Source organism: Bactrocera oleae, chromosome 4 (assembly GCF_042242935.1).
Source record: "Bactrocera oleae isolate idBacOlea1 chromosome 4, idBacOlea1, whole genome shotgun sequence".
In the NCBI taxonomy this organism is placed as follows: domain Eukaryota; kingdom Metazoa; phylum Arthropoda; class Insecta; order Diptera; family Tephritidae; genus Bactrocera; species Bactrocera oleae.
The window spans coordinates 38,109,285-38,123,409 of record NC_091538.1 but is presented as its reverse complement, the minus strand read 5'-3'; the positions used below and the strand labels follow the sequence as shown (position 1 = coordinate 38,123,409).

The window sequence follows — 14,125 nt, the reverse complement described above, 5'->3', positions numbered from 1 at the left end:
TGTTGAAAGTACGCCTGCGTTCATGAATGAAAATGTTGTTGTTGTGTGATTTACTATAAATTTGGGCTTCGCCTATTTGGCTGACATATTGACTTGTGACCATTGTTGTTTTTGTAGAACAATTTTTGTAGTTTTTGCGGGTGACATATTTACATGTGTACGGATATTCATATGTATGTATGTTTGTTTGTGTATGCATTATTTGTTGTATATTATATTGATAAGTGATAAAATTATGATTTGAATTTCTGAATCCGTACATTAAAATGTGCATGTGCAGATATACATACATATGACTATATAAGATTAATTTGATAAAAGATGTATGTATATGTTGTAATAAATTTAATCACTATTAGTAACAATTATAATACAAAATATTTATTAAGAATGTATATTATGTAATAACTAAATAAAATCATCAAATTCCCAAATTGACTATATACATATAATATTTTTAAAATTACATAATTTAATTAGAATGTTACCAGTTTTGCATGTTTTCATAAAATTTCGCAAAATGATATTCATATCAATAAATATGATTGCATATAAGCGTATAAAAATATAAACCAAAAGAGTAACATGCGGCTGTAAAATCAACGCAGGTCCTGAGCATAATTTTTATTCAATGCTCAGCTCTGTTCACTCGCCACTGTTAAAATTTCTCCTTCCGAGCCGACTGTGGTGAAACACGCTCATCGCATTTTGTTAGGTTTTGACAATTCACACGCTGGTCCGTAGTTGGACCTTCTCTATATTTTGCGTTCTCTGCAAAGAGTTTCGTATCCTTCAGGTATAAAGGGACGTCCAACCTATTCCAGCGCCTCAAAATTGGGGTTATAATTTTTGGGCATTTAAATTAAAATACCCAACATTTATTAAGATTAAATATTATTAAACATGTATCCGTTAAACATATGCAGAAACTATTCAAGCCATTTTTTGTGATTTGTTATATATTAAAAAAATTGAGTTTTGAACTTTCAGTACTAAATTAAAAGAATAAATGTATTAGCTCTCAATTATTAAATGTTTTTTATAATTTTCAATTGAAAATTAAAACTACGAAGCATGGCCTCACAAAAGATTTCATCACATACATTTCAATTCGGCGTTTTCTTTAATTTTCATTGTTTTCCAATTTTGGTAAGTGATCTTCAACACGGCAACTGACTGACAGTTGGCTGAGTTCAGTAGGTTTTGACGTTCTGTCATCCATGAAGCAGTGAAGAAGAGAATACTAAGTCACGAATAAAGAAGCGTAAAAGTAAGGGTACACCGCCGTCCGTGTAGTGAGAGAGAAAACCAAAAGAATACCTCTGCGACGAATATGAAGAAATAGTTAAGAGTAAATTATTACTAATACAACAGCTCATGGTCATCGTGAATTGTTATACAGAAATGTACAGCCACCAGCTACGACGTAACTTATGTGACGAACAGGACACGACTACATGCTGCGGGCACCTTTCCAGTACTCACTTTTGTCGCCCGGGAGTATGTTCAAATATGAAAATGTACGTTGATGCCAATCGGCCCCGCAGCATAAGTTATATTTATAAGTTTAAATATTAGTAAAAATATGTACCATAATCTCAACTATCATACGAATATATATTATACTAAAACATAAAGATAGCATAAAACACACACACACACATGTATTGAGTTTTATACCTAAAAACACCTAATAAAAACATACACACATATACACATTTAATTAGATAAATAAGATTTGTAAATAGTATGTAAGGACAAGCAAATTTGATATTACATTAGAATGAAAGATTTCTCACTCAACTACACATCTTTTCAATCCCTCACCCGCGGTAAGATTTAAGAGTAATTGTATTCAGTTAAACACATTCATTATAATAGTTCGCAACAACTCCTGCTCGAATGGTCAGTCGTTTATATTTGACCACACAAAAAAGTTTGACATGCTAACATTATCACCATTGTTTAACCAAGTTTCGGTTAACAGCGGATGATGATCCTTATGGGAGCGGAATGTAAATGAACACTCACCACCGCTTCTACCGTTCGTAACAAGAGGATATCCGTGAAAATTGATATTTTCGCGTAAAAACGAGTCATCTGATTGTTCTCTTACAACGTTGGGCTGCCTGTCTAGATATTTTGATGTAAATAAAAAATAAATTGTATATATTTAAAATGTTCTTAAATTAACTCAACATCACAGTCGAATACAATTATTTATAAATAGGTTGTTTGTACCACCTAAAACTAATGAAGTTAGATATATGGTATATATGTATATATGATCAGGTCCGTCTCTGCAAGCTGTAACTTGAGTAAAAATTAAGATATCATTATAAAACTTGGTACACATGTTTCTTGGTACCGTAAGACGTGCGTAATCGGACCACTGCCACGCCCACAAAAAAAATAAATTGCCATATTTAAGCTCCACAATAAGATACAAGACAAGTTATTTGGTATACAGGATCACATTAGGGAGGGGCATCTGCAGTGAACAATTTTTTTAGAAGTGGGCGTTGTCCCGCACCCTATAAAGTTTAATGTGCATATCTACCATATCCTAAAGCGCTTTAGCTATAATAACAAAATTCAGTGAGAACAAATGGTTTTAACACTTCTATCGGTAGTGTAAAAATGGCTGAAATCGGGTGGCAACTCCGCCCACTCCTCATATAACGGTACTGTTAAAAACTACTAAAAGCGCGATAAATCAAGCACTAAACACGCCAGAGACATTAAATATTATCTCTATAATGATATGAGATGACTTTGTAGAAACCAACTTCAAAATTATACAATAGGCGTGGCACCGCCCACTTTTAGGTGAAACCCCATAACTTAGGACCTGCTTAACCGATTTCATCCAAATTCGGTACATAACATTTTTCTCATATTTCTATGTGATAGTGCGAAAATGGGCGATATCGGATTACAACCACGCCTACTTTCTATATACAAGTAACACCATTTTAAATTCCATCTGATTCTTTCACTTTCAACTATGCTAATCAAGGAACAATGATTGTATCGGGGTAAAACTTTCGAGTGAATAATGCGTTTAAAGTAGCCACCTTGTGACCAAAATTGTCGTCATCGTCATTCTTAAGTGTGACGAATTTGAAAATTTTATTATTTATGTTATCCTTTTTTTTTTGGGGTTTTTTTGTTTAAACAATTATCTGATATATCTCTATCCAATTAGAAAATATATTCGAGATCTAAAAAACAAAAGTATAGTTTCGTCAGTTCAATGTTTTTGGGTTTGATTTTTTAATATTAAAATGGTTTGCACATTTATAGTTTTAAATATTTTTCTTCATTGAGACATCACCTCCATTATTTTCTCAGTTGGTTTCATTAACCTGCCCTCGCTTAAATGTTAACTCATTTATACTTCAGATTTTTCTCAAATTCGACCACTTCAATTTTTAATCGTTTACAAATGTATCCTACCAAATACTCTAGACCGTCGAATTCGAGTTATTTGATATACCTAACTTACTAAAATATTCATTAAGAATTCGCACTTATTTTTGTAAATGCCAAAAAATTCAATAAATACATCATGCATTTAACATGATTGAACAAACTCTTAAGTTTTGACTAACCTCCGCGTCACAAAAGATAATCCAAAGCATTTTTAAATCCCCATTTTTGGAAAATCTCAAGGAATGTTAGTTCGATTACTTGTGTTCATTTTAACGGTAATTTCATTATGCCTTTCTCATAGAAGCCTTCGATTCTATTGGAAAAAATTGAGACAGTCGATTTTCACAAGCCTCTCTTGAAGCGAATTCTTTACCAGCCAAATTGTTTGCCATGGACAGGAACAGATGGTAATTACTTGGTGCTAGGTCCGGTCTATAAGGTGGATGCATAAGAACCTCCCAACCAAGCTCGCGGAGCTTCTGGCGAGTCACTATCGATGTGTGTGGCCTGGCATTGTCCTGATGGATTACAATTCCTTTCCTTTTGGCTACAGCTGGCCACCTCGGGACGATTGCTTCCTTCAGACGGTCCAATTGTTGACAGTACAGTTCCAAGTTAGGAGTTTTGCCGTATGGGAGCAGCTCATAGTAGATAATTCCCTGTCAATCCCACCAAACACTCAATAAAACCTTCCTGGCCGTCAATCCTGGCTTGGCCACCATTTCCGCCAGCTCACCGCCTCTCGACCACGACCGTTTTGGCCACTTTTCATCGGCAGTCACCCAGCGCTTCAGAAATGCGTCGATTTTGTTGCGATTCAGGAGCGATTCGCAGATGGAAATTCGATCCATGATGTTTTTTTACGTTAACTCGTGTGGCACCCATACTTCGAACTTCTTTCCGTATCCAGCCTTATTCAAATGGTTCCAAACGGTTTTTGGGCAATCTTTAGCTCTTTAGCAATCGAAACAGTGCTTACATGACGGTCGGACTCTACAATGTCCATGATTTTATTTACATTTTCAGCCGCCTGGCTTTTTTTTTTTTTATTCTCGTCCTTATCGAAAAAAAAACTGAATTAACCAATCTCAAAACTGTCAGAATAGCTTTTTTTAGTTTGAAATGTCATCTTTTTAACCCGATCGGACTTATACAACGCGAAATACAGATAAATGACGCCATCTATTGGAAAATTATGGATTTCTTTTTACTACACCTATTCACACCCCTAATATTAATTTAAAAATGTCGAAAAATTGATTTTGATACACGTAGAAACGGCATCAGACATTTTCAAATCCAATTCATAACATCTTTGATACAAATTCTTATCAATTGATAATAAAAAAAATGACTGAATGAATATTTTAAGCTTTTCAAGAATAAAATAACACAAATATATTTAATAGTAGAATTTTCTGGTTGGCAAGTATCGTCTTGAAGATGGCAGCAACATATTAAACAGTTGATGTACACAATTTCGTTTTTGACGTACTAAAACCTTTACATAAATGAAATTTAAATGTTTTGTGAAATCTTTTGTCCAAAAAAAAAGTAAATATATCGATTTATTTGTTTTAAATGATTAATTGTTATTACAAATAATATAACAGTGCTATTTTATACTTTTGTTGGTAAAATAACAAAAGACTTGTTAGACTTTAAATAATTTTACATTTCACATATTAGTGGCAACACTAGAGCTGCAAAACAATCGATGGGACTATCGATAGTTTTATTTTCGATAGTTTATTTTGACTATCGATGGTTTATGCTTTATCTAGACTTACCAACAATTTTTTATAAAATAAAAAATTTCACTTAATCTATATAATGAGCTATATAATTAGTCTGGTAAGTCGAAACTCCAAACCAGAGAATGTTAATACATGGAGAAGGCGCAAATGTTAAGCTAATTTGAGATTTTCACAAGAGGGAACATCAAAAAATACAACTCCGAAACTTTAGAAATACACCATGCAACGATCGAAACGGGGAAAAAGCTATATATAGACACAAGTAATGTTTTTACATGAATTATGCGCATGCTGATTTACATTTGCATATTACCAAAAAATCATAATTTTTGTAATTTAAAATAATTCTTCAAATTATATTGGTTGAAGTCCGAGAATTTACAATAAAATAAGTAAATAATAGATAAATTCTTCAACACATTTTTGTGCGTTGCATGAACAATATCTAATAAGCAAAGGATAGAAATCTTCTTGGAGAAGGTGATTGTGTTCATTCTGACTTTTCTTGGGCATGGATGACCACAATCACAGCGCTTGGATCGTTCAAATGAAAATCGTGCTCATACATGCAGAGCTATGGGGCATGATTTGTGGTCGTGTCGTAAAGAACGAAGATGACACTGTAGATGTAAAAGCTGCGTTTGGTGCAAAAGACGAAAAAGCATTAGCCAGCATTATGCTATGCATTAAGTCTTTACAGATAAATAATGTGAAGAATTGCAAAACGTCAGCTAGTGCGTTGAAAATTAAATTGCTCGAAGAGAGCGGAAGGCGTAATGAACAAAGTGAAAAACACGGAGAGCAAAAAATGTTCTCTTCGCGAGGCGAAAATCGAGAGAGCGTAAAGGACAGGGATGAACAAAGAAAAAACATAAGTTGCTGGTCGTGTGGACCGTCAGTTCCAAGATTTGTCGAGCAAAAGTTAATGAAAAAAACGCGAGCGTCAATGACAACAAAGGTCGAAAAAAATCGTACTCTGTGTTTGGATGTTGTAACGGTGCTTTTGCAAAACACGTTTGGTGCTTGGATAGTGGTGCAACAGCACATTTGTGTGATAAATCGAGTTTCATAAAATTCGAACGGCATACTGAGAAAATTGTTTTAACTGGAAGCAATTATATTGTAGCAACTGGTCGCGGTACAGTGCAATTGAATTGACGTGAAAGCACAATTGACTTCTATGCCGACCGTGATGTGTCAGATGGAGTTTTGTCTAAAGAAGACAATGAAGATGATGTCAATGAAGGTGAGTGTTCATTTACATTGCGTTCTCATATGATAGGTCGTATCAGCTGATTCGTTCACGGCTTTGTGTTGGTGACTGTTTGAACTATTAATTTTTTTCTTTTTGCGAGGACAACTAGAACGAAGCAAGTTAAACGATTCCAGCGATCGAGGAGGGGTCGAGGGGTGCACTGCCACATAATTATTTCAGATATTTTTTTATTACTCAAATGAATTTTATTGTTCAAATTTTTTTTACTGTCCTATTAGCTGTATCTGTTTACTTTTTTATCGCTGACTTTTAAGTGTCTAAAATAAATAAATTTCATCAATTTCTTATTTTATTTTTGTCACTTTCTCGTGGCACTTTAGTATTCTTAATTTTTCACGACCAGCTGGTGAAGTGAAGAAATAGTACACAATATGACACAACAATTAAGGGGTGCTCACAAGTGTCGTATTTTTTAAGACTATTGAAATACGACATTAGACATAAGGCGAAGCTTGTGAATTGCCTATATGTGCATTTATATTTTTTTTACGTAAATATTATAGTATTATATAAATAAGCCCTAAGATATCAGTATTTCTCTTTACAAATTAAGCGATATAATAATATAATATAAATCCTCAGTTGGAAGTTCTATATCCCTGAGGCGGAGCAAAAAATTGAGTTCTGACAAATCGTTGAAAAAAAACAAATGACAATTTGACGACAAACATAAGTACATGCATACGAGCTCGCATACTATTGACGGCGAATTTATCGCATCGTCGCGGAGTTGACAAAATTTGTTTGAATCAACAATGTCAGTCGGTAATGTTGTCGCGTTTTGCAGTGCTTTGCTATTGAAAATTGACTTATGCTCTTTTGAAATAATATGATTACCGTTGGTCTGCGTTTTCATAGCGTCGTATTTAGATCAATTTTAAAGAAGGATAAATTTTATTTTAAACTTAATAATAACTTACGTATATTATATTTGAAAACTCCCTCGGTATATTTTTATTTTTTTACACACAAAAGAGTTATTGCACAGGAGCACGCAACACTTTTGGTTTATCGCACGAAATAACATACACACACAATACTTATATAGTATTTCACAATTTCTCGAAACTTTTATGGAAATGTATGCTGTTTCCTTTCAACGTATAAACATTGACAGTCATTTGACTGTCAGTACTGACATAATAAATGTGAGTGGATTGGTGAACCCATCGGCATTGGTGAACCCATCATAAATATTATATATATATATGTATTATTATAGTAGTAGTTGTACGTATGTATTTTCGTGATTATTATACTCTCGCAACATGTTGCTACAGTGTATAATAGTTTTGTTCACCTAACGGTTGTTTGTATCACCTAAAACTAATCGAGTCAGATATAGGGTTATATACATGTAAATGATCACGATGAAGAGACGAGTTGAAATCCGTCCGTCCGTCTGCCTGTACAAGCTGTAACTTGAGTAAAAATTTAGATATATTTATGAAACTTGGTAGACATGACTACTAAAAGCGCGATAAATCAAGCACTAAACACGCCAGAGACATTAAATATTATCTCTGGGATGTTATGAGATGACTTTATAGGAACCGACTTCAAAATTATACAATAGGCGTGGCACCGCCCACTTTTAGGTGAAAACCCTTGGGATCTGCTTATGAGATGACTTTATAGGAACCGACTTCAAAATTATACAATAGGCGTGGCACCGCCCACTTTTAGGTGAAAACCCTTGGGATCTGCTTAGCCGATTTCAACCAAATTATTATGTTATAGTGCGAAAGTAGGCATATAACACCATTTTAAATTCCATCTGATTTTTTCACCTTCCACTATGTTAATCAAGCAACAATGATTGTATCGGGATAAAACTTTGCGTGAATAATGCGTTTAAAGTATGCCACCTTGTGACCAAAAATTGTCTAAATAACTGAGGCTACAGTTCCTATTTCTAACTATTAAAATTTATAAAGAAATCTCAGACGAGTATATCATTTGACTTTGCGAGAGTATAAAATGTTTGGTTACATCCGAACTTAGCCCTTTCTTACTTGTTTTTAATAAAAATGTGTAAAGAATTCGAAAATTGTAGTTACATTGTTTATTGAATTATTTGTTAAAAAATAAAAAAAACGAAAAAGAAACAATTCAAAGTGCTTATGCCTGTGACCTTAAAGGAAGTATTGTGCTTAAAAAAAATAAGATTAAAAAGTTTTTATATCAGTAATATAAGTTTCTATAAGAATTTAAAATATTTATTAAACGTTATTTGTTTTGTTGGAAGACTAAGATTACATTATATGGCTTCTTCCTGAATTCAGTCAATACAATAAGTTGTATGAAATCGAAATTTTTCTGCGCCTTTATGTTTAATTTTTGGGTATACGATCATTAACCTCATCAGAATCCTGTCTGATATTTTGTTCAAATCTGACTGAGATTTGAAGTCGCAAATGTTAAAAAATATATGTATATATATTTGAAATGCTCTAAGCATATAATTTATCGTTATTTACATTTGGAAATAACTCCATTCCTTATTGCCAAGATATTTTAATCTTGAATTAATGATGAAATAGGCATATCATCATAATCAGAAGACATAATCTTCATGTTCTTCTATAAACCGAGTACTGACAAATCACCGTTGTTTGTTATTTAAGGTACTCAATGTAAAGAATTTATACATACATATATAAATGATCAACATGAGGAGCCATGTCCGTCTGTATATACGCGAACTAATCCCTTAGTTTTGAGATATCGCTGTCATACAAACTGAATTATCGGAAAAAATTACTTGTATGGAAAGGGAAATTTGGGATGGGTTAATGTCTAAAGCAATAGCTGCCATATAAACTGACCGATAAAAATCATGTTCGTGTAAGGACTATTTTGTATTTGTGAAGGGTATTACAGCTTCGGTTCAACCGAAGTTTATTGTATAAGGAAGTAAAAAAATGTGTGCTTTTATTCAATAATATAAAATCGTTAAAACTTTTGTATAGTATATATGTATGGACACATGTAAGTTATTTGTGCGAAGTGGACGTGGTTATTACCAATTATTCCATTTCATTGCCCATAGCACCGTAACATAAGATAGTGATATGGATTGTTTTCGCAAAGTTTGCTGAGAAGCCTCATTTAAATTTCTAAAGCATCACTATTAAACTTTTCTTTTATAATTTAGTTAGTTATGACTATTTGACACCATTTATTGGTCGGTCCTTTCATTGGCAATATCTAAAGGGTTACAAGCAACTATTAGGTATATTTTATACTACGACTATAAAGCCGGCTAAATACCTTTATATTAGATATATGGGGGCTAAGAGAAGTATTGATCCTATTCAACCTTTTTTTGACAAAAGGGTATACTATTATCAAAGAAAATATTTTCCTCGAATTTCAATAATATACACAGTTTGACTGAAAAGTCAGCAATACGCACTTCGGTAAGTGAAGGCTTGAACAGTTATGGTACGATTTTGTCAATTTGTAGGCTCGAGATGGCATACCTCAAAGGCACTATTTATGCAAAATTTTATCGAACTATATTCATTGGTGCTTGATTTGTGTACTGGAAAATGAAAGAATTAATGGAATTTAAAGTTGTGCTATATGGCAAGTAGGAGTGGTTGTTGTCTGATTGCATAGTGTAATATAGGATCATCAGGATAATATTTTGCACCGAATTTGGTCGAGGAGATCCGGAGATATGTGATTTCTCCTAAATATGGGTGGTGCCACACCCATCGTCCAATTTTAATCCTGGCTCCTATAAAGCCCTCTTATGTCATCCTTGGAGTAAAATTTAATGTCTCTGGAGCATTTATTTATTGATTTATCGCGTTTTTAGTAGTTTTTAACAAAACCGTTATATGGGGACAGGGCCGGATTATAATCCGATTTTATCCATTTTCACACTGTTGGTAGGAGTTCTTACAGGAATTGTCGTAAGCGAATTTAGTTATTGTAGCTTTAGTGGCTTAGGAGATTATTAGAGGGCGGGGTCACGCACCACTGGGGCCTTGTTACTGCAATTCCCTGAACCAAATTACAGTTTTATATCTTAATTCATTGCTTAGTTATAGAATTTTATAGGTTTTCGATTAATTACGCACTCGTCCCTACTTTTTTATCAAGGAACACGTGGACCAAGCTTCATTAAGATATCTTACCGCTTGCAAAGACGGACAGACAGTCACTCGTTTTTCAACTCTTCTCATCATCCTAATCATTTATATATACACATATATATAACCCTATATCTAACTCGATTATTTTAAGGTGATATATACAACCGTTACGTGAACAAAACTATTATATTGCAAGTAAAAACATGTTGCAAGAGTAAAAAATCTACACTCAATCTTTATATGAATTATGGTAATGATTATGATGAGTATTTTAAAGGCCACATGCACATTTAAACTCCCCTTTCAACATTGGAAACATAAAGTCAAATGAGTACATTTCTACATATAAAACCAAACCATCATTCGTATGTTCATTTGTTCGTATTTGCACATGTTTTATGGGTACAAATGGAAACCCATATAGACTTATTCTCGTATACATGTACATTCTTATAGATAAGTATGCATGTTAATTGGCCCATATTTTACCACTGTCGTATGATTTGAGGATGACAGTTTTGATTGCCCCTAAAATTGCTCACAGTTTTCCCATTTTCATTAAAACGCTACACTTACACACGACGAAAAGGGAGCTTCTACTTACGGCGAAAAAGTGTGGTCTCAGTCGTCCTATAGAGTATTTAGCAATGTCTGTCATTAGCTGACAAACTGCTGCTCCGAATCCGAAAACTCCAATACTTTTATAGCAATGCACCATCCAAACAGGAATTTCGTAGTCCATGAAGATATACTGACGTCGTGTAATGATATCCTCGTTTGAAGGCTTGGCATTGTTCACCTTCACAATTTCAACTATAAGGATCTGAAAAAATAATAGGAAAGTTTCTTATAAAATGAATTTCTGAAAATCATAATAAATATTAGGAATGCAAATAATGTAAAGTCTTTCCGAAGGTAAATCTAACTGTATTGCAAGATCTACTATGCCAACAACTTAGTCTTAATTACTATAGATTTGGAGGGCAACAAACAAACATTTTGGACATAGTACCATACCAGAGGACTCATATCATCCTGCTTTGGAAATATCTGTCGAAATCTCAGGCATTGTACGGGATAATAATCATCAAACTTCGTGCTTCTGTACTCGGTTTAACTTTACAAAAGCTAATTTAAAAAAATTAAATACAGAACTTTCTACAATAACATGGCCTAATTATAATGGTGACATTGAATTGAGTGTCTCTCATTTTAATAACATTATTATAAAATTATTTGAAAAGTATGTTCCAATAGTAATTGTTAATAAAAGCAAAAGTATAAGTCCGTGGTTTTCGAAAGAGTTATATAAATTGAAAAACAGAAAAACTCGAGCCTTTAAACATTTTAAAAAAACCGGTTCACTTGTCGACTATTCTAAATATTCTTTATTGCGTCGACAATATTTTGACCTAAACAAAAAATGTTATAATAATTACTTAAATAAAGTAAAAAAAAAATATTGTAAATAATCCAAAATCGTTTTATGATTTCGTCAACTCCAAACGCAGGATTTCCAAATTTCCGTCCGCAATGAAATACAAATCTATCATTTCAAGTGACAATGATATTATATCCAATATGTTTGCAGAATTTTTCAAGTCAAACTACTGTAATAATTCTTCCAAAACTTTTTCTTATCAGCAAGTGCTGTGTTCGAATAATTTAATTAACGCTCCAATTATTTCTGAAGAAGACGTACTTTTTAATTTAAATAAGTTAAAACCATCTTTTAGTTATGGCCCAGACATGATACCCTCATGCTTCCTAAAAAATAGTGCCAAATATATTTATTTGCCTTTGACAAGGATATTTAATTCCTCTCTTAAACAGGGTATATTTCCTTCAATATGGAAACAGTCATTTATAATCCCTTTGCATAAAAGTGGATTTAGATCCAACATTGAAAACTATAGAGGTATCGCAAAACTATCAGTTATACCTAAACTTTTTGAAGCTATCATCACTGACCATATAACCTTTTCGATTTCTCCGATAATATCCTCATCTCAGCATGGATTTCGTAAAGGGAAATCGACTCTAACAAACCTGCTTGAATTTGTAAACCATGTATCATTGGATTTTAGGGAACATAAGCATACGGATGTTATATACACAGACTTTAGCAAAGCTTTCGATAAAGTAAATTTTTATTACACGCTGACGATGTAAAGCTTTTTAAATCATACACTTCAACTGAGGAAAGGTGTCTGTTGCAAACAGACTTAAACAATTTGGTTGCATGGTGTGATAGAAATGATTTGCCATTGAATCTCAATAAATGTAAGACGATGTGCTATTCCCGTAGATCTGTGCACCCCTCTTCTTATCTAATAAAACACCATATTCTAGAGCAAGTTTTAAACTATGTTGATTTGGGAGTTAATATGGACCCTAAGCTTAATTTCAGTCTTCATATTGATACCATGGTCTTGAAAGCAAAAGCTGTCCTCAGTTTTGTTAAACGTTGGTCTAAAGAATTTAGAGATCCGTATATTACTTAAACACTTTATACAACTTTGGTTAGACCTATATTGGAATATGACTCTGTGGTATGGAACCCTAGCTACCAAATCCATTTTGACAAGTTAGAGTCGGTTCAAAAACAATTTTTACTTTTCACCTTAGCGCATTTCCGATGGGATGCTAGGGTAAGTCTACCTCCATACACTAGTCGTTTAAAACTTATTAATCTACCTACACTTTCTAGTCGTAGAGAAATGCTTGGCAAAACATTCTTAGTGAAACTTTTGAATGGAACTGTTTGCAGTTCTTTTCTCCTGTCTGAAATTAAATTTAATATCCCGGTTCGCTTTTCGAGGCAGTTTAGACCTTTACTGTTAAAATCCTGTAGATCAAATTTTGAACTAAACGAGCCATTCGGTCGTCATGTCATGATGTCATGATTTTAATTCAAAATCCAGCACATTTGACTTATCTGACTCACTTTTCAAAATTAAAAAGACTTTATTGTTTTCTCTTAACAAATGAAAATGTAACAATTTATTATATTGTAACTTTAGATCTTAGCTTTTGAAATTTTTGTTTCTGTAGCTGAGCAGTTTTAGATCTCAACACTTAAAAAACTCTCTTGCCTTTTCTAACTCGGCTAATTCCGCACGTATGCGGATTGCGCCCCTCGCGTCGGTTGGGCGGGAGGAGGGTAATCGTTGGGTTATTAAATAGTAAATTTTTAGAGAAGCTCATAAATTTCACTTGTATTTTTTCCACACTGCATACAAATTGCAATAAAAAACAAGTAAGGAAGGGCTAAGTTCGGATGTAACCGAACATTTTATACTCTCGCAAAGTCAAATGGTATACTCGTTTGAGATTTCTTTTTGGATTGACAGATATTTTCGGTAGAAGGTCAACTATAGGCACTGGGGTCCACATATTTAGTACTTAGGGGTTTGAACAGTTTTGGTTCGATTTAGACAATTTTTGGCCGCAAGGTGGCATACTTTAATTGCATTATTCACGCAAAGTTTTACCCCGATATAATCATTGTTGCTTGATATGCATAGTGGAAAGTGAAAGAATCAGATGGA

At 33.4% G+C, this 14,125-nt stretch overlaps 1 protein-coding gene across 2 annotated transcripts in view; it reads right to left on the bottom strand.

Annotated features, from left to right (window-relative positions):
• Positions 1-14,125, bottom strand: part of wun (wunen) — a 65,166-nt gene that overhangs the window by 14,183 nt on the left and 36,858 nt on the right. For both annotated transcript variants that reach the window (XM_070109136.1, XM_070109135.1), the window contains exon 3: positions 11,179-11,397. In XM_070109136.1, coding sequence (XP_069965237.1) covers positions 11,179-11,397 — 219 coding nt within the window. The remainder of the gene's footprint in view (positions 1-11,178; positions 11,398-14,125) is intronic.